Source organism: Vicugna pacos, chromosome X (genome assembly GCF_048564905.1).
Source record: "Vicugna pacos chromosome X, VicPac4, whole genome shotgun sequence".
Taxonomy (NCBI): Eukaryota; Metazoa; Chordata; class Mammalia; order Artiodactyla; family Camelidae; genus Vicugna; species Vicugna pacos.
In genome coordinates, this window is record NC_133023.1 from 14358750 (window position 1) to 14381267 (window position 22518).

General features: G+C 40.6%; 1 protein-coding gene across 1 annotated transcript in view; it reads right to left on the reverse strand.

Annotated features, from left to right (window-relative positions):
• MAP3K15 (mitogen-activated protein kinase kinase kinase 15) overlaps nucleotides 1–22518 on the reverse strand; it is a 131699-nt gene that overhangs the window by 73457 nt on the left and 35724 nt on the right. Inside the window, 5 exon segments of the mRNA XM_072956714.1 lie at nucleotides 2202–2345; nucleotides 3064–3161; nucleotides 4307–4475; nucleotides 7609–7646; nucleotides 7649–7807. Of these exon segments, the coding sequence (XP_072812815.1) occupies nucleotides 2202–2345; nucleotides 3064–3161; nucleotides 4307–4475; nucleotides 7609–7646; nucleotides 7649–7807 (608 nt within the window).

The window sequence follows — 22518 nt, forward strand, 5'->3', positions numbered from 1 at the left end:
GCAGGACACACGCATGCGCTATGTACCCAACAGAAATACGTCCCTATGTGTGCAAATATCATGGGCAAGAATGTTCACAGCAGCACTGTTCTTAGTATCCCCAAGCTAGAAACGACCAAAAGGTCTATTGGTAGGAAAACGGATCATTAGTTGTGGAATATCTATATAACGAAAAACTCCACAGCAAGGAGAACGAACCAACCACATCCAACAGCATGGACGAACCTCACAAACACGATGCTGAGTGAAAGAAGCCAGACACAAAAGAGTACATACCGTGTGATTTCACCTACAAAAAGTTTAAGGACAGGAAAAACTCATTTATGGAGACAGAGGTTGCAATAGTGGCTGCCTATGGAGGGGTGGGGACTATCTGCAAAGGGGCATAAGAGAACTTTCGGAGGTGGGGGTGGAAGTATTTTACATTTTGTTTACATGTGTCTGTCTATTTCTAAAACTCTTCAATTTGTATGAAGACCTATGCACTTCACTGTCTGTGCATTTTACAAACTTCAGTATGAAACAGAGATGTGGCCTCACAGGCATTACAAGAATCCTGGAGCCGTGGGGTTCTGTGTTGTTGCTGTCCCACAGAGGCTGCCAGTGGCAGGTCTACAGTCTGCAGCCTAATCCAGCTGCTGAAGCAAAACAAAGCCTCTGAGAAATCAGACACAAGAGTCCTATGACTCATCTCACTGCCAACCCTTACTTTATTCATCCCCTGTGGAAGACACTGGCCGTGGAGGAAGGTTGCTAGGGAGGTGCCAGAGCTTTGCTTCTCAAGCCACATTTGAAACCCTCCCACAGTTTTTTGCTGTATGATTCAAGCATGACCAGTTCCTGGCCCCAGCAGAGGTCAGGCCCAGCGGGAAGGCTATCTGGGCCTGGTTCTCACCATGTTCACATAATATATAGGAAGAGGGGTAGCATTATCAGAGGAGGAAGGGTGACTGTAGGACTAAGACATTAACGCAGCTGGGATTTTGTGAGATTCGATATGGCAAACCCCTAGTTATCCTCCAAATCCACAGTAGTTGAATTTGGATGGGTGAGTGGCCACTTATCTCGAGACTACATTTCCCAGCTTCCCTTACAGCTAGATGGGGTCATGTGACTATGCTCTCATCATTGGAATGTAAGTAGAAGTGGCCTGTGCAAATTCTACTTGCTTTAAAGGCAGTAGCTTGCCCTGGGCTTCTACTCTACTCCTTTCATTAGGCTGGAACACAGAGTAGCAGTGACCTAGCTTCAACTAGAAGAGGACAACAGTCTTGGGAATGAAAGAGCTACAAAATGGACAGAAGTTAGGTCCTTGAACAAGTCCTGGAACAGTGCTATGCACCACTAACTGGTCTACTCACCTCTAGACTATGTGAAAGAGAAATTTCAATCTTATTTAAATCATTGCATTTGGGGTCTCTTTGCTACAGCATCTTAGCTGATGCCCCTGGCAATAGCTTTTGAGGCTCATGGTCTCCAGGTAGGAATTTCCAAGTCTCACATACTCTACCTAGCCCCATAATTTGTATTTCAAAGTTCAGATTATACTATTACAAAAAGGCAGCACCCTCTTTCCCCATCACACAATGTGAGTTCTGTTGTTTAAAGTAGCCCCACCCTCCCCACCCCACCAGTCTCCAGGTTATTCTCAGCTCCTTATACGTGTATACAAGGTCCTTCCAAGACACAGTCCCACCCTCCACACTCTGCCTCACTGCATGCATTTGCTTCACCTACATCTTGCACCCCGGATGTTTCCTGAAGGCACACTGCACACGAAGAACTCTACACTCACACTTCTGGCTGAGCAGAATGGCCTTTTCACCACCCCCATCCTGCACTCTCTCCCACTCATGGAGCAACTCTTACTATGTCTTCAAAACCCAGCCCAAAAGACCCCAGAGAAGCTTCTTTAAATCCCCTAAGGAGAATGACCTCCTCCCTCCACTGTGCCTCGATGTTCATGAGGATGTCTATCACTATGAGCTGTAGGGATTTAGTTACATGTCTGGCCTCACAGCTAGAATATATGTTCCAAAGACAAACTCCCTGAAGACTAAGACCATGCCTTACCCATTTTCATAACCTTGGCATTCCAGCTCATGATCTGGCTCATATTCAGTGAGGGTTGAATGAAAGAGGGAAACAGAATTTAACAGGTGGCAGGTTTCAAAACTCTATACATACATTATCATTCTTACCTATTCAGTGCAAATGCATAGTGGAATTTAATATTGTGCTGGTCGGCCAAATCACATGTCGGCAGGGTTTCCAGTGTTTCTACCAGCTTCACTATAGCAAGAGGTCCCGAGATGAGAAAGAGGAAACACCGCTCTTCAGGTTTTCTTGAACAGTTACAAACATGAGACCAGCATTTAAATACAAGCCTTTCCCTACAGACAGCACTTAGTGAAGTTAAGGCTCTTGAGAGAACAGCAATGAGATTTAAAAAAAAAAAAAAAAAACAAGATGCATGAAAGAGAAGACAGAGAAAGAATCCACACTATCAGAGGCCACAAAAGGACCAAGGGAAGGAGGTGAGATTCAAAGCCAACAAAAGAAGGCAAATGATCCAGTAGCTAGGAAAAAGCTATGACATTTTGAGTGCAAGAGAGTCAACACCACCAGCAGTGCTGTGGGCTAAAATGAACTAGACATAAATATATAAGAAATCTTTCAGGCATTTGCCACATAAAAGGAGGAAACATCTCAGTCCTTCCTATTTTTCAGAAACAATCAAATTCATCTAAACCTGAGTCTCTCAACCTTGGCACTGCTGTTATCGGGGGCTGGACCCTTCTTTATGGTGAGGGCTGTGCCGTGCATCACAGGATGGTCAGCAGCGTCCGTGGCCTTGACCCACTAGATGCCAGCAGCATCTCCCCCTCCCTCCTGAGTTGTGACAACCAAAAATGTCTCCAGACACTGCCACATGTCCCCTGCTTGACAACAACAGCTCTAAACTACGTAATTACCCAGGGAAAAATGACTACCGTGTCTGTCTGAGCTGTGTCCCCTCTGAGCAGTGCCATCTGCTACTCTTTCAGCCAGGCTTAGAATCACTGTTCCTGGCCAACTCGCTGACAGCCGGCCACAGTTAGCAGACGAGGACTTCCCACTGAACTCTCATGCCTCTTTAATGGCTTTATACCTTGCTGCTGCTGCCCAAGGAAAGGGAAAGCAGAGTATTTCAAGAAGCTTCCAGATCACCCTTGAGCCTGACAGTTCCACCAACGGAAGGTTATAAATAGGAGAGATGCGTGAAACCAAGGACAGAAGGAAGCCTGCAGCCCAATGGAAGAAAGATTTCAAAAAAGTTCATTCCCATTCTCTTGTTGCATGGGGCACAATTTAATCATTGTCATAATTCCTAATAGCACCTGCTATTAAAATCAATTAGATGCATCTGTTTATCACTAGGGGCATGAGTTCCTTAAGTGGGTAATTCTGTTCTTGGTTCAGGTCATAAATGGAAGCCTCACTCGTTTAAAGACTCGTGGCCAACAACCTCCAGTATGGCTTTGTAGAACTCTGCAGGTTACATGCATTGCCCTGCGTTCCTCCAAAGGAAAGGAAGGCAAGACATCCTTAGAAATGGCTCCACGGCACTAAACTTGGAGGGAAGAAATGACTCATTTCCTCCCTGGTACCATATTCCACAAATCCTGCCTCAAGAACTCTCCAGAAGTCTCTGTCACTTGTCTTAGAATAAACACCTGCATTTCCTGGGCCCTGGACATGCCTCTGCTCTCCCTTTCACTAATAAGTGGTGGTAAACAAAGAAGGAAGTGACAAAGGCCTAGAGGAAGCCGCAGAGCAGAGGAGTTAAGAGCAAGGGCAACAGAGCTGGCTGCTTCAGTTTGAATTTTGACTTTGCCAACTGCTGAGTGACCTTAGGCAAGTGACTTAACTTCTCTGTGTCTCATGCTCCGCATTTGTAAACTGGGGATAATCAGAGTATACACCCCATAGGCTTGTGAAGGGGATTAAGTGAATTACAATTTGCAAAGGACTTGGAACAATGCCTAGCACAAAGTGCACATAAACTGCTCAATTCTGAGATCCTTTTATCGAGGAGTACTGTCAATGAGATTTTGTTGGAGCAACCTTCTGATATGACAAAACCTTCTCCAATATTTCCACCACAACAGGTATGCTAGGTGACCTATGACCTACCCACATTCCTATTGTATCTACAGAATAGCTACCTAACCACACACCAAGTGTAAGAGCACTTCACAGAAGGGATTCCCCATGTCAAGGAAGAACTCAGCATGCGTTAGCCTCAGCTAAACATATTTCATACCTGGATATCGCGGTAGGACAGCAGTAAATTAATGACAATGTCTGAGGTCAGAACCTCAGTATTATCCAGGCAGAGTTTGATCCGAGCCAGCTCCTTCACCAGTTCATCACCCTGGTATTTCTCTCTGGCTCTCTGGATGTCATTTAACAAGGCTTCTTTGTAATAGACACTGGAGAGGGAAACAGGAAAACCTCTAGTTGAATTCACATGCATCCAGGACTCTGTTTACTCTAGCAGCTGAAACCAACTCGGTTCTCATCGACACGACAGGCTAACACATGGGATCCTCGCCTGGACCTGAGCCTCCCTGCATCAGCCAACAGGAGACACGTCCTACTTGTGAGTCACATTTTGCAGAAACTAACCACTCAACAGTAACAAAGAAAAATCAGTTCATTTCGACTTTGAAAATATTTTCAAAGTTGATCCCATATGTATTTGTATGTATTTGGATGACACAGAGGCCTTGCTATCCACCCCACCCCTCTCCCCTTCCTCTGGTTTTTCAAACTCAGAGGCCAAGAAGGTACCTTACTTGAACAGTAATTTCCCCCACTATTGAGAAATTTTCACAAAGCTGAACAAAACTCCAAAGCCATGAAACACAGTAAAATGAGAACCTCTTTAAACTATATGTATCAGGTGTCCCCAGCGAATAATCATAAAGCCTTTTTCATTTGGTTGAGAGCCAGAATTTGGATGTGTCCACCAGCAATCCAAGAAGCCGTGCCTGGACCCTTACAGACAACCTCTGCCTTAACCCCCCACTCTCCTTGTCATTTTCAACAACCAGAATGCTTTTCTAATGTAAAACATAACTTCCCTCATCTGGGCATCCGGATAACAGGGATGGATGACAACACATAAAGCAGTTTAAATCCACACTGGAATGTTTCACCATAGCCTCTCAGAGGACCAATGCTAGGATCTGGTACTTGGTTTAAAATCTTAAAAAATGACCTAATTTGGTACAAGGAGGCCAACTTACAATGACCATAGATTAATTTAAATTGCCCACTTTCCCAGTAATTTTTTTATGGAGACTAGGCATTGCCAAGCTGTAATACCATCAACCCATTAAGTAGCTGAAATAATTTAACTGTAGAAAGTAAAATGAGTTTGTTTACTAAAAAAAAGAGTAAGTTCAATTAAATACTAGTCTTCAGAGAAGGAGAAACAACACATAAGAATAACAAATGTTACTCACTTTGAATAGTTTTTAAACGATGCCCCCCAAAAGTGTATACAGTACATAGCCTGGTCCAATGCTTAAAATAAGCTCTCAATTAACACTTCAAGAATGAAGTGATGCCCCACAGCAAGCGCTCTGATGTAAAAATATCACTGCACTGCTTTAATTTTTTTATTTCCTTATTTGTCTATTGCTTAGTACCCAAGTGATGAGCCAATTAGCAGATTCTACTAATGTTTAAAATTCTATGATTAATCAAATGAGTCATTAAGCTGGGTGAAAGCCACTGTCCATTTGGTGGACTATAAAAAGGCATCAAAGCTATTAAAGTGTTATTAGGTTAGCCTGACAAGTAAAAATTTACACTTTAGTCTTGTTTTCAAGGGTAATTCTGAAAAATAGCTTTAATAAACTAAGAAACCTAGTAAGAATGGTAACTTGTAAGTAAATAAACAAAACACTGAATTAAGTATGGCTTGGGGACATCATATATGCAATAAACATGCAGCCATTTCTCCCTCTGGAAACCAGGAAAGATGCTGCTAATCAATGTGAACTTGGAAATGGCTTCAAACCCCTTTCCAGCACAGGGCTCCGGGTGGCTTTTACCAATCTATCAAAGTTGGCACTTGAGCTGAAAACTCATCCACTATCCCCGTTACAGATGTGTTAAACCATAAGCACCATGTACCCTCTCGCTAACCCTTGCCAGGTACCTAGTAGGTCAAGGGATGCAATCAGCCAACAGGTATTTGAAGTTCTTTGAAATTAAACCAAATCAAAAGAGTTGTTTTCCTACTGAAACATACAAAAAACTGAATGAGAAACAAACTTGAGTCCACCTCTTGCAAAGACCTTGCTCATCAAGCGGACTTAAGCTAGCCTACTTCCTTGTCAAACCTGAAAAGACGATATGGGAGAGTTTGCTCCCGGAGCTTCACTAAAATGTTCACTGAACAATCAGGCAACAGTTAGCAAAGTGTGACTGAATGAGGCTTCCCAGGAACGTGCCACGAAAGGTTCCCCCATTTGTTTTCTACATTGGCATGTAGTCACATGTGCATGGGTTTCCAGTCTTCTTCTCCCATTAAAGTCTGTAGCAGAAACCCTGCGTCCGCAGAAGAGGTGACAGGCTAGAAAAGGGGAACAGACGGTTAACGAGCGTGCACCGGACATCAATCCTACAGCTGTAACACTCCACGGTTCAGGGAGCCACTGTGCCAGCCAAAGGGATGTGCGGTCCTGTACATTTCATCTGAAGTCAGTTCTGCCAAAGCTTCGGCTTTTCATTCATTTTGGAAGGACAAATCCCTCTCCTTATAACATAACTTTCAGGAGTAATTCCTTTAAATTGGCTGCAGGCAAAATAACTGGATCCTTTGGTTGAGTAGAATAATTTTTCTGCCTTTAAGCTTTAGAAGAACATTTTAAGGACTGGTTTCTCGAGCACCGAGGCTCAAAGAGGTGAGCAGACTGTTCCAAGGCTACATGACGAGGAATCCCCTAAGTTGGGTTTCAAACCCAAACCTGTCAACACTTGAATTCGTACTTCACACCTTCTCCAACATAAATCTACAAAGAACACATCACAGGATACCATGAGGTCAGGATGGCTTCAGCCTGACTCAGTGCATCACAGATTTTAGAGCCCAAGAACTTACAGTCGGAATGACTTTGCTGATGCACTTTAACAACCTCAGCAGCTGACTGGGTTGGGGGTGGGTAGGAAATCATGTTCAGAAATGATCTTGAAACACGGAACCTCAGAGTTAAAAGCACTGAAGAAAATCAATGACTTAAGTTCCTTATTTTCTAGATGAGACAACTCCAGAGAAGTTATTTATCACTTACCAAGGTCACACAGGGAGTTGGGGCCAAATACAGGCTCAAATCTGACCTCAACTTCAGTCTTTTTCTCTTTTGGCTACACCCAAACAGCCAACTTAGTGAGGTAGTACGGAACAATAACGGATTCCAGGATGACTTAAAAATGATTGGCCGGGTTCCCCACCCTCTGGGCACTATGGTCCCTTAAGGGTACATCATCCCCATGGATGTGAAGAGAAAACTGGTAAAGCTCCCAGGGTTGTTGATGTCTGACGGGAATTACCATGAGGTCACGTGGATGTCCTTGAGGACGCTGGTAAACCAAACCTGTCCACCAGGGACACTCACAGCGGACCCAGGATGGTGTCCCACTTGGGCTGCATGTACCCTGAGGCACGCCTCTAGGCATCACTCTCATAGCAAAGATAATCCATGCACGGTGTCACAACATACGGGATGAAATAGTAATTTCCACTAGATTCCTGGAAAACAAGAAATAAAAATGCTTCACAAAATAATTGATGCAGAAGCATGACCATGGATTTGGGCAGGTGGAACCCTGATGGGACCGGAGGATGAGCAACAACTTGCACAATATGACTATGAATCTATCAGGCGCAAAACAGGAAGCCGCTCAATTTCACAAGCTCTAATACATGGACGTCTGACAAAAATTTGGTTTCAAATGCTGAACTGATCTCTGTCTCTGAACTTCATCAGCAGAGATTTTGGGGTTTTCAGTCTCAGAAATCACATCATTTCATTACCTGCCCCGCCCCGCCATCAGAGGGAACGTGAGCCCATTGATAACCAAGGATTACAATGTAAAGGCTTATTTTCTTTCTTTCAGCACAGATGGAAAGGCCTTGTTATTTGATAATTTAACCACAGGTGACCTATTTATAAACTCTGCTGGGTAAAAACTGTTTGGCAGGAAGCAGATATTAATAAATAAAATTAGTCTCAGAGATGTTTTGAAAAAAAAGGATCTGTTGTAAAATTTTTATTGACAAATAATGCTCAGGTAAAACAGTTTCTTTTCCCTATGGAAGAATTACAACTTGACTATGACTCGTGATCCTTTGTGAAGCATAAACACTACTTTTAAAGAGCATTAAGCCAACCCAGTTTTTAGCCTTTCTGGAGGACTAAAATAAGTTCTTATATGACATTCTTCTGTCATAGTCAATCTTCTGTCTGTGCTGTCATAAAAAGCAACTAGGTTAGAATTTCAGACTTTTAAATTCCTACCTCTTTACTAAATGTTAAAGAATTTACATGATGTCAGAAGTAATTCATCTGATTGCTTTCCTCTAATTTTTTAAACTAAACTAAACTAACGGAGTTATTTAGGTATTTTGGCAGGATGCAGACATAACTTTGGGATGCATACTTTCACCAAGAATGAGAAGTCAAATCAGCAATACAGCTTCTTCTAAATTAAAAAAGAAATTCATTCATCACAGAGAAAAGTGTCACAATGCCACAATCTCCAATCAAACAGAAGTCCTGGGAAAACTTACCACATTGGGGAACTAGTTTCAAATACATATGTGACAGACATTTTAAAGTTTTCCTTTTGAATAAGATGTGCTTATGCAACACAGGTGGCATTCTTCTTTCTACGTAAATTTAAGATGTAAATAACTGCCTTGAAATTCTCCCTCTTTTGCACCTTCTAGGGTATCTCTAGCCCTGTCCATACATGTCTTTAGGCCCTAAAATATTTTGTTAAGCAAAAATGACTAGTGCTGCTCTAGTCAAACATATTTTAGACTGTGTCAGCAAACGTTTTTTGTAAAAAGTCAGATGGTAAGTATTTTTGGTTCTGTGGGCCATACAGTTTCTGTTGCAGCATGAAAGCAGCTGTAGACAACATGTAAACACATGAGCATGGCTGTGTCCCAATAAAACTTTATTTATGGCCACAAATGTGAATTTCATCTTTTTACACATGTCCTGAAATATTCTTCATCTGCTGATTCTTTTCCAATCATTTAAAAATGTACAAACCATTGTGAAATCACTGGTTATACAAAATCCAGTGGTGGGCCAACCCTTGTCTAACACTAAGCTTTCTGATCTTGAGGTCCTGGGTTCAAACCCCAGTACTTCCTCTAAAAAAAATAAATAAACCTAATTACCTGATGTTTCATTATTTCTGGTACTAGGTTTTATGAAAGTACTTAACCTGCTGCAAAATAGCGGCTGGACACTGTCCCTGTGAGCACCAGATGCTGGTGTTAAACATGTCAAACTACAAATGACAGTGTCTTATCAATAGAAGTGGCAGAATGTTGGGTGTGTTGGTGACACCTCGGTAAAGAAGGAAGAAGGCTCGTGGCTACGTCCCAGCAATCGCTGGGCATGGCCTACATCAGAGGAACAAAGACTCTCCCCTCCTTGAGAGTATCTTCAAATTCTCAAAGACAAACTCAAATTGCCCAGCAAAGTAAGGTTCTGGTAGGTTAGAGACGAATTTCTCCCTCATCTAGAACAAGAAAACTATGTTGCTGAAGTAAATTAAATGAAATGCTATTTATACACTCAAAAGTTAAACTGCTTGTTCCTCCACCGGAAATAGGTTGAGTTTACGGTAAAAGATTTCCCAGTTCAGACTAAGGGAGAAAAGAGCTGTGTGAGTCAGTGAAGTCCAGAAGGTAAAAATTATCTTTGAAGAAATGAAGTTCGCTATTTTCACGAAGTTAGAGAAAGACTGGACAAGTGCCGAGCTCTCCCCTCAGAAACAACCATAACTGGTAAAAAAAAAAATATTTAAAAAAAAATCACTTAAAGCCTCCATAAATTGTTTTAAGAGCATACAGCTATGGGAGGAACATTTATTCAAGAAAATCCATCCAATCTCGGTAAGAGCAATGAGTCTAACATTTGAGCTCTATCCTGCTCTTCCCCTTACCCTCTAGTGACAGTTCCACTCTGGATGGGTACAGCCAAGAAGTCGGGCTCCCCTCTCACCCCCAACCTCCAGTCCAGTGACAATTCCTCCCTGGGAAGGCCAGGCCACCAGCATGCTCATTCACCACAGCCCTGTGCGGCAGAAGCCCTCCTCCATTCAAGTGCGGTCAGAAAGACCAGGGCTCCATTTCTCCACCCAGCTCCCCTTGCGGGGCGGAAGCTCTACCCTAGGTGAAGCAGGCCGAGAATACTGAGCTCTGATATTTTTATGTCCCAGCTCAAATAGGGCGTAGGTTTCACGCCAGGAGAGGCAAGCTCAGGAGACCAGAGGCTGCTCCCCCTGCCCGGCACCTCACTCAGAGCAGGGTCTCATTCTGAGACAGGCAGGCTGCTACCCCCTCCCTAGGTCTGGATGGGTGGTGCAGAGGCTCTGCCTAGGGGTAGCGGCATGATGTAAGAACAGAGAGCTCTGCAGCTCTCGCTATGGGGGCTGACTTTACATGGAACATAGCACGGGGAAGTGCAGACCTATGGGCACTGTCAAAAACGATGGAGATTTTCGTGGCAGAAAATTAAGAGGAGGCTGGTAGCCGTATGATTGCAACAGGTGAATGGTAGACCAGCTAGAAGTTTAACAAAGAGAAGCAGGGGAAGAGAAAGCTATGAAGGCTTTCCTGAGGTCAGAGTAAACCTTAAAGACCAGCCTTAAAAACTACTCCTGCAAAGGAGCCCAATGTTAATGGTATCGGACTGTGGAACACTTATATCTCAGGGTGTTGTCAAAAACAATAAAGCAACCGGCTAACAACAAGGGGAGACTAACAACAGGATGTAGTATCAGTAGGGGAAGATGAGTCAGAAACTTGACAGGGAAACTGGGGGAAAACAGAGTCCAGGAGAGCCCTGCTATAACCACTGTCATCCCTGGGCGGGGATGGGAGGGTTAGGGTGGCCGTGTACATGCCCAAGGCTACACCTTCCGAGGAGTGACATCAGAGGCTGCACACTAAGCAAACAGACTTCGGTGAACTAGTCTAGTAAAGTCACTAAATAAATAAATAAACCAGCAAACAACATCCCAGATGCAGGAGGGAAAGAAATCAGTATCCAGAGTTGCTATGATATACTATCTAAAATGTCCAGTTTTCAACAAGAACACAAAAAACACAAAACAGGCAAAGAAATAGGACAATGTGATCCATGTACAGGAAAAACCGCAAACAAGTGACTGCCTTTGAAAGGGAAGTACTGCACTTAGGAGACAAAGACTTGAAAACAGCTATTACAGATATGTTCAAAGAACTAAAAGGAACCATATTTAACGAATTAAAGGTATGATGACAATGTATCATCAAATACCGACTATCAATGAAGAATCAGGAATTACCCAAAAAAAAGAAAGGAATGGAAATTCTGGAGTTAAAAATTATAATACCCCAAATTAAAAATTCACTGAAGGGGCCCAACAGAAAATCTGAATGGAAGAAAGAATTAGCAAACTTCTAGATACATCAATAGAGATCATGCAAGCTGAAGAATGGAGAGAAAAAAGAAGGGACGCAAATGAACAGAGCCTGAAGGACTGCGGGACATCATCAAGCCCATCAACAAACACAAGTCATGGTGGGAGTCCCAGCAGGAGGGGAAAGGAACAGAAAACTACTGAAAGAAGTCATTTCTTCAAACTTCACAAATTTGATTAAATGAATCTACATATCCAGAAGTTAAATAAATTCCAATTAAGACAAACTCAAAGAGATCCACACCCAGATACATCACAGTCAAAATTTTGAAAGGCAAAGTCTTGAAAGCAGCAAGAGAAAAAAGTGTCTTACAATGTGCAAGGGAAGCCCAATAAAATAAACATCTGACTTTTCATCAGAAACAATGAAGGCTAGAAGGCAGTAAATGACATATCCAAAGTGATGAGAGAAAAAGAAAAGTCAACCAACAATCTTGTATCTAGCAGAACTATTTCTTAAAAATCAAGGTGAATCGAATTTAACCAAAAGTACACAGGTCTCTAGAGAAAACTTCAATACCTTAATAAAGGATCTGAAAGAAAATCTGGGGTGAAATAAAGACATTTTTCAGTTAAACAAAAACTGAACTAATTTATTCCTAGCAGACCTGTCTTACAAAAAATACTAAAGGAAGTTCCTTGGGCCGAAAGCAAGTAACACCATATAGTAATTCTAATTCACACAATAAAAACAAAGTATGCAATAAAATTAGTCACACAGGTCATTTTAAGAGACAATATAATTACTAATTTCTCCTTTCTTTTCTTAACTGGTTTAAAAGACAATTGCATAAAAAAAGACAACTGCATAAAATGATGTGTATAATCATATGTTGGAGACTATAACATATAGAAATGTAATATATTTGATATTAACAATACAAAAAAAAGGTGGAAACAAAGCTGTATTAGAACAAGGAAATAGCACCATTTGATAGCTTGAATGCACAGAAACAAATGAAAAGTGGAAATGGTAAACAAAAAGGTTAATATAACAAACCCTATAAATATATACTTATTTTCCTTTCTTCTCTCAGCTCTGTTAAAAGATAATATTATATAGGGTAGTAATTGTAACAAAAATATTTACAAACATTACTACTAAATAACCCTAAGTCTCCATAACAGGTATATAAATCAGAGATGCAAGAATCCAACCTATTTGGATAGAATCGTTAAAAGGTCTTAAAACGATTTCCAAAACAAACATTCCAGTTGAAATTTTTTTTTTTTAAATTGAAGTATAGTCGATTACAATGCTGTGTTAGTTTCTGGTGTACAGCATAGTGACTCAGCTATATGTATATATATATATATATACACACTCACACACACTTTTTCATACTCTTTTTCATTACAGGTTACTACAAGGTATTGGATATAGTTCCCTGTGCTCTACAGAAGAAACGTGTTGTTCATCTATTTTATATACAGCAGTGTGTATCTGCAAATCACGAACTCCCAATTTATCCCTCCCCACCCCGTAGTCACAAGTTTGTTTTCTATGTCTGTGAGTGTTTCTGTTTTTTGTGAATAAGTTCATTTGTGTCATTTTTTTTAGCTCTTCTGAAATCCTGTTGACATTCTTCCTTTAGCAAACCTATTCTTCCCAAATAGCATAAAAGTTAACTCTGCCTCAGTCCTGCTCAAATCCTAAATAATGAAGTGTGAAAAAATAAGACTTTTAATTTTTGTCACAGGTTATGGCTTAAGTGTAGGCAGAGCAACAGCGGCTGATGAAGCCCTGCCCACAGCTGGAGGGGCTCTGAGCCCCTGAACAAGCGGTTAGCCTCAGGTCGAGAAAAATAAGGAGAAAGAGAAGGAACACATTAACTCTGAAAACAACTGAGCGGTGTTTAATGAACAGGATGGAGGAGGCAGCAGGAATCTGGAGCCTTGGGAAAGTAAAACTACTTCTTTTGAGAGACTCTTTCATAAAGTGTATAAAAGTTTAAGAAATTTTATAGAAAGAAATTGGGGCTAATGACTACATTTTAAAAAGCAATTCATAAACTTTCAAATGAAAGCACAGGCTCTGGAGTGCAGTACTTTTGTTCTTACAAAGAAGAGGCCCAAACATCTCCAAGTGATGGAACACATTCAGACTTCTGTGGGTGAGGGGACCCAAAATTAAAAGAAAAACATTGATTAGCATAACACATGTTCAATAGCAAACCAGACTTAAATATTTGTAATTGTTGCATTTGTAAATGGAAACATCTCAAGAATCCAGCTCATTAAAACAAATTTAACAAAGGCAGCTTAGTTTCCTACATAGAGGGGCAACACAGCCAGCATGCTAGGCACATTAACATGTAAACCCTTATTCCAAACACTCTTTAAGTATTTCCAAAAGGATGATTCTGATATAGTAAATGAGGTCAGAGAGCAGAGTAAAAGCCACTGGTCTCTGATACCATGAGGGTAGGGAGTGGAGGAATCTGTTCTCTGAAGTTTTTAGTTCCTAGCTTAGCAATTGAGATTTCCACAACTACTACCATCTACAAGTACTACCACAATGAACAGTTTGTCCTACTGCATCACTAAGTTAAATAGGCGTTTTTTAAAAAGCTCTCATTACAGACAAACTTATTTACGAGACAGACTCACAGACATAGAAAACAAACTTGTGGTTACTCTGGGAGGGGGTGTGAATTGGGAGCCCGAGATTCGCAGATACACACTACTATATATAGAACAGATAGACAGCAAGGTCCCACTGGATAGCACAGGGAAGTGTGAACGAAAAATACTGCAAACCTTATCAGTAAATAAAGAATGCTGAAGCCATCAAGTCATCATCTGCTGCCGCCAGCCCCCAGTGAGCTCTGGGTGCAGACAAACCTGTAGCCAAGCCCTTGCAGCCTGAGGGGACTCAGAATAAGAAAGGACAGGATACTGGCCCTAGATAGCTAGATGCTTGCCAAAGGAATGAATTCAATGAGCTCAAATGTTTGCTTCCTCCCATACATAGAAAAGCACTAAATCCTTTAACTTGAGATGCCTGGTTTTCTTTAGATAACAAGTAATCTTTTAATGTCCCAACTACCTGGTCTTTTTTGTAAAGCTCCTATATATCCTAGCTCCTCCCCTACCTCTTCGGAGCAGTCCCTCAGAGCGACCTGAGAGGCTGTCATCCCGGGCTCGAAGGGGTTCGAGTCCTCAGAAATGTCTGCCAAATAAAACATAACTCTCAACTTTTAGGCTGTGCATTTATCTCAGTAGATAGAACTATATTCAATACCTTGTAATAGCCTATAATGAAAAATAATATGAAAAGGAATATATATATGTGTGTGTAACTGAATCATTATGCTGTATACCAGAAATTAACCAACATTGTAAACCAAATATACTTCAATTAAAAATTTTTCTCAAAAAAGTTCTCATTACAAGTAGTGGTTATATCGTCTCAAACACCATAATTTTTAATGCCTGCCTAATACACCATCTGGTGAATATATATAATGTGCTTCATTTTCCTACTGTTTAACTTTGTTTTGAAATTTTTCTTACTATACACTGAGACGAACACCTTCACATACGGCATCTTTATACTGTGGTCTTATCCTAAGAGTAGCTTTCCAGGAGTGAGATTACTAGAGTAAGTTGAATGTTCTTGCTATGTGTGGCCAAGGTGCTATCAAAAAGGACGGAACAATTTACACTCTCACCAGCAGTGAGGGTATTTCAATTTTAGCATCCTCTCGGGAGAGGTGGGTAGTGTTGTTTTTTCCCCCACATTTGCTAAGTAGGTAAAAAAAGAAATACCCTATCAATATTGAAATAGGAAGTCAGTATCAGCTCAAGCATAGCAAGATGATGGAGAATTCGGATGGCCAAAGACTGAATCCGAGTTCCACTCCCATACTAGATGTGAGAGAGGATGGAAGGGGGCAGGGCACAGCCATTCAAGGAATGCTACAGCAATTAACATCAAAATGGTTAAAGAGTCAACCCCCAGTAGGCCTTGAGGCTCCAGACGGTAAGAGATCTAGCTTCCAGCAGATCCTGAGCTTCATTATACACCCATTGTAATATATTAACATGGTGAATAACACTCCCACAGGCACCAAGGCAGTCCCAAGGCTAGCCACAAAAGGTCAAAGAGTGGGAAATGGCCAACTTCCTGGGAATCCCAGCCCCTTCCCCTTAGACTGGTCCTTCCACTTATTAGCATATGAAGCCACCAAGCCCATAAAAACCAGCAACATGGTGACTCGTGGCCACCCTCTCTTTCTCCCTCTTAGGAGACAGCCTACATTCTGTCTATGGAGTGTATACCTACTTTTAATCTGAGCACCCAACCCCCACACCTCGTGGCCTTTCTCTTGCCTTTCAATGTATCTCTCTGAATAAATCTACCTTCACTCAACTGTGGCTTCCTCTTGAATTCTTTCCTGCACGAAGCCAAGGACCCACACTTGGCAGGGCACGTCCCAGGGGCTCAACTGAGACCTGCGACACAGCCCTCCTCACGCCCCACATCTGTTTTCCTGCATCAGACGGATGACCTTGGAAAATGTACTTATCCATCTAAACTTCAGTTTTCTCACGTTTAAATTGAGGACAATAATACTGTCAACTTCATTAAGTGACAGAGGCTTAAATATAACCATAGCCCATAGTGGACATTCAATAAGTACTATGTTCAGTAGTTCTAGACCAGACTGAATTCTGAACCTGGGGCCCATTAAATCTTGGGAGTCTGTGAACTTGCATGAGAAAAAAAATTACATTTTCGTCATCTTTGGCCTCTAATTGAAACGTAACAGTGCTTTCCATCAGGAATATAGGCAACATCTTTGTTTTAGCAGGACATGGGACTTTTTCACTAATAGAAATCACAGAATTTTTCATATTACATTACAGCTCCTGCAGAGATCTCAAAATAACTTTTATACTCATCATTACTCCAAAATTATGACAGTTTTTAAACTTGCTGTTTGATATTATTTGAGACATTAATAAAGGAGGACATAGAGTACAATACACAACTCTTAAAATATTGATAACTATATTTCAGTGTGTGAACGGAAAATACCGCAAACCGTATCAGTAAACAAAGAATGCTAAAGCCATCAAGTCATCAGCCGCTGCCGCCCCCCCACCCCCCCAGGGAAGACAAGCCTGCAGCCCAGCCTCTGCAGCCACTCACAATGGTGCCCTCTGAGGGGACTCAGAATAAGAAAGGACAGGATACTGGCCCTAGATAGCTAGATGCTTGTCAAAGGAATCAATTCAATGAGCCCAAATGTGTGCTTCCTCCCATACGCAGATAAGCGCTAAATTCTTTAACTTGAGATGCCTGGTTTTCTTTAGTTAACAAGTGATCTTTACTGTTCCAACTACTGGTCTCTGTTGTAAAGCTCCTGTACATCCTAGCTCCTCCCCTACCTCTTCGGAGCAGTCCCTCAGAGGATCTGAGAGGCTGTCACCTCAGCTCGAGTTCTCCTGCCAAATAAAACATAACTCTCAACTTCTAGGCTGTGCATTTATCTTAGTTGACAAGTGTAACTGATCTCCTCTGTAACCTTTCGTATTTATTTAAGCATGTTAAGATATATTCTGAGAAAAGGTCTATAGGCTCCTCCAGATTGACAAAGGAGTCCCAGGCCCCCAAAATCTAAGAGACCCTGGCTCTGCACTCTAAGCAGCTGTTTCCCATAGAACAGCCTCCCTGCAGCCCTAAAACATCAGAGCGTCTTCAGTGGGCTTCATGTATCAAGATTTCCATGATAGGAGAGTGATTCCCATCCATAAACAGTTGCCTGGATTCTCCAGGACAGCCCAGGAGAGCAGAGTGTGTCAGAGTCTCAAAATAACTGTCCATCAGGTTCGATCATGGCCACTATGCAAGGATACCTAGGACTCGCCAGTCACTGGGCTCCTCTGCAGGCACCCAGGAGGGCCAGAGCACAAACGCCAAGCCAAGGGGCCTCATTACTCCAGCACTTATGTTTATGTATGGCTAGGAGCAGGTAACAGAAATTGGTCAATAACAGCACAAGTCTTATCAATTAATTCTCTGGAGCAAATAAAATATGTAAGAATTTATCTCAACAGACTGCATAACGAGACTTTTGGCTTGATTTTTCAGACTACATTTTAAAAATAATGATACAAACATTTAATCAGTCAACAACTGACTAGTCTGGCCTAGTCAGAAGAGCAGGGAACATCTAAGGCAGATGGAAGGTAGCTTAATACCACCCAAGACAGGCTGACCTCTGAGCACTTACGCAAGAAAGCATATCTTGACTGCTGGCAGAAAGTGGTACTTTGGAGCTTGAATCTTAAAATACAAAAGGGTTGCAAATCCTTAGTGAAAACTGAAATTTAAAAAGCACAGAAAATTGTTCCCAAGAAAGTTTAGGAAGCAAATCAATAAACATAAGACAACATAAAAAAATTACTTAACATAACCATGTGTGACAAAGTCAATTTATTCAGGAAGAAAATCCAAGTCAGGCACTACTCCAAAAAAAAAAAAAGTTTACAAGGTTTCAGCATAATAGATATAATTCTAGTCAGTTAAAGAAGAATTCAAAAAATCCACATGCATGCACATCAGGGGAGTGCAGAGTTTGTTTTTTTTTTTAAGATCAATGCAAATGGCATTCTACATTGCTGCTTTTCTATATTTATCTGATCATAAGAGGGACAAATACATACACAGAAGCTGAGTAACAATTTCAATTGGGTAATCAGGCTATTGTGCCACTGAAAGTTGAATGAAGATATCCCTGCTGGAAACATGCCATGTAGCACCAACTGAGCTATTGTAAGAGTCCAACTGCTTTGTTCAAACAACAGAATGGCTACCATAAAGTCAGAATTATTTCAGAGCTGGCATGAATCACAGTAATCACCTGATTAATAATTATCTCACTTTCTAGAGGAGGAAACCAATTCCCAGCAAGGTTAACCAACTGGCCCACAGATGACTAGAGAGCCAGGCAAATCTCATGTCCTCCACCTCCAGTCCCAGGATTCTTGTCACTAACTGTCAATCCAGCCTAATTCTGAAACAGCCTTAAATAAAGACAGACATGATATACAAAACAAAATGCCCAACACCAGCAAATGGGTGAGTGGTGAAGTTTATGGTATGTGAATTACATCTTACTCTAAAGAAAATAAATGGGTATCATGGGACACACAAGACTTCTTCAATTGGTAGGCAGAATCAAGTATTTATATTTTGGTTCCAACATTGGCCCTGTGAAATGTGACATTACTCCTGTGATATTCAAGAGGTACAGAGGAAAGTTTTATGGTTCACACCTCCAGCATACTCCAGTTTAACAGAGAACACAGACCACAGGCATGAAGGAAAAGAATGACAAGAAAACTTGAACAGAGAATTTATGATGAGGTAGAAATAAAAAATAGCTACACAAATGAAATAAGGGCCGATATTTTTACATAAATCATAATGTGTAAATAAAATTCTCCCTCTCCTACTCTGAGAGCTAGCCTTCTTGTTTGAAATTGAGTCTTCACTAACAGAGGTAGTAGAAATTCTAATTCTGAATCCAGAAAACCCAAAGGCTATAGAAAGTAGAAAAGAAATTTAAATTGCCCTTTTACCAAAGTGTCCCTAAGCAATCTATATCATCCTGGATAATTTTGGATCCCAAGTCAGAGCAAATTGAAGAACTGAGGAAGGTAAGAGGGAAAGACCAGGAGACATCCTGTTACCTTTTATGAGGCACATTTAGGCCTCGAGTTTAGAGTAAGGTAGAGCCAGGCAGCTTACGTACAAGGTAAGGTAAAAGCCAGGTAAAAGACTTCCTATATTGTACACAAATAATCCCAATGTTGCCAATGTCTGTTTCTCAAAGAATTTCCAATTTATTTGGAACACAGACATAACTATTTTGATGAGAACAATGAGTTTCTTTTAAATCTCATTGGCTTTCCAGAAAAAAAATAATCACCTAGTCCAGAGGTCAAGAACCAGATTAGTTTTTTAATAAGGTGTTTTCAGTAACATGATCCTAGCTTGGAAATTTAACTCTGCTTTTAAAAGCAGAGCTCTGAACTCTGGCTTTAGGACACGACAGATGAAAATAAGGTCTAGCATACTTTTAACAATTCCTTCTACAAGTATGGAGTGGAATAGCTCATGTTCTAGTAATTTTCCCAAGGGACAGGAAAAGTCTATGTCCCCGTTTCCTCTCTGGTGAAGCTACGTATAGCTCCCAAGTAACTGCCCACCAATTCAGTGCGAAAAATTATTTCTGTGCATCTCAGCCTTAGATACATTCTTGGGGTATATATGACTTATTTATTTCCGAAATGAAATGATTGTAATATGGTGAACACTCAGGCACACATTCAGACCCTCTTCAAGGAAGGACGTGTTACCCCAGCTCCTGGAAACACTGCAGCTCTCGCTCCCTGCTGTCAGCCTCTTCTGGGACTGCCTCAGCTACAGAGAGCGCCCCACCCAAAGTCACACTCCTTCCAATGAGGGATGGATGCAGGAGTATAAAGGCTTGGCCATCTCATCCCAACTCAGAACCACTCAGAAAGGTCATTCCAGCTCAGAGTTCCCCATGGCGTCAGCCAAGGCTGTCCCTGAACATGCCTCTCAGCTTGATTTCTCTCTCTACCCAGTCCTGCTTCCTTCCCTCCTCTTCCTCAGTGTTCCTCCCAAGGGCACTCCTCAGTAAATCTCCTGTTCACTAAACTCAGTGTCAGAGCCTACTTCCCGGGGGGGATCAACCTGCAAAACACACTGTAACTTTGAAGGTATGGTTACTTTTACAAAGGAAAATTAAAACAAAGAATGCCTGTGGACTATGTATAATAATAACTACCAGGAAGTTCCAAGGTTTAATAGATCAAGTAGTCTCTCAGGGTTAGCTCTATTTTCACAAAGGCACAACCTTGATCTTTCATTATAAAAACACATCTTCTGAAGTAATAAAACCCTGAAAGTGGCTATCTTTGATATCTCTAAAGCAGTAGAAAATAGTGTAAGAATTAAAATGGATGAGGATAATATAAGAAAAGAAGTCATTTTTATGGAATTCTGAATTCAAAAACTGAATTACCTTTTTTTATTATTAAAGACCCATTTTATTACAGTGGAATTAACAGGGAAATTTCATTATCTCTGTAACAAACATTTTAAGGTAATAACTAGAATTATGACTGATAACATTATACTAGGATATATCCAAATTTTAGGACTTTTATATAATACTGCATTACATTTTTAACTCAAATATTGAATTATGAAGTAAAATATAAGTATTAGAGATTTTTGTGAAGTGTTTTTTAAACATAAATCCTAAAAAGAAAATTAAGAAAACAATTTCATTTACAGAAATATCCAAAGTAACAAAATATCCAGGAATAAATTTAACCAAGATGGTAAAAGACTTATACATGGAAAGCAATAAAACATTGCTGAAAGAAATTAAAGAGGACTTAAATAAATGGAAAGATACCTGTGTTTTTGTATTGGAAGACTTACTATTTTAAGATGTCAGCAGCACCCAAATGATATACAGATACAATGCAATCCCTATCAAAATTCCAATGGCCTTTTTTGTAGAAATGGAAAAGCTGATTCTAAAGTTCATACGGAATTGCAAGTGGCCCCAAATGGCCAAAACAATGTTGAAAATAAAGAACAAAGTTGGGGGAACCAGATTTCCTAATTTCAAAATGCACTATAAAGGTACAGTAGTCAAAACAGTGTGGCACTGGTGTAAGGGTAAAATACAGATGAATGGAATATAATCTCAAATCTAGAAACAAACCCTTGTATTTATAATCAGTTGATTTTGACAGAGGTGCTAAGACAACTCAATGGGGAAAGAATCATCTTTTAAAGAAATGGTACTGAGACAACTGGAAATTCACATGCTAAAGAAAGAAATTGGACCCCTACCTCACACCAGACAAACAAATCGACTCAAAATGGATCAGAGAAGTGGAAGAGCCAAAACTATAAAACTTATTAAAAGGAAACATAGGAGTAATTCTTTGTGACCTCAGGTTAGGTTAAGAGTTCTTAGATGCAACACCAAAAGCATGAGCCATAAAAGAAATAATTGGTAAGGTCTCTGTTAAGGGCCTTGCTTTCAGAATATACCAAGAACTCTAACTAATAAGGCAAAAAATGCAACTAAAAAATAAGCAAAAGATTTGAATAGACATTTCATCAAAGAAGACCATGAATGGCTAATAAGCACATGAGAAGATGCTCAACATCATTAATCACAGGAAAATATAAAACCACAATGAGATACCACTTCATACTTACTAGAATGGATACAGTATTGGTCAGGATGTGAAATAGCCAGACCTCTCATTGCTGGTGGAAATGCAAAGTGGTACAACCACCTTGGATATCATTTTGATAGTTTCTTAAAAAGTTCAACATATATTTACTATATGATCTGGCAATTCCACTCCTAAGTATCTACCCAAGAGGAATGAAAACATATTTCCAACACAAAGACTTGTACTTGAGTGTTTATAGCAATAGTATGAATAATAACCAAAAAGTGGAGATAATCAAATGTCCATCAACTGGGGAATAGTTAAATGAGGGATATCCAAACAATAGAATACTCTTCAGCAATAAAAAAGAAAGAACCAATGATACATGCTTTATCATGGGTGAACACGCTATATCATGGATGAACCTTACAAACATCATGCTAAGTGAAAGAAACTAGACACAAAAGACCACATTATTGTATGGTTCAGTTTATATGAAAAGGTAAACTT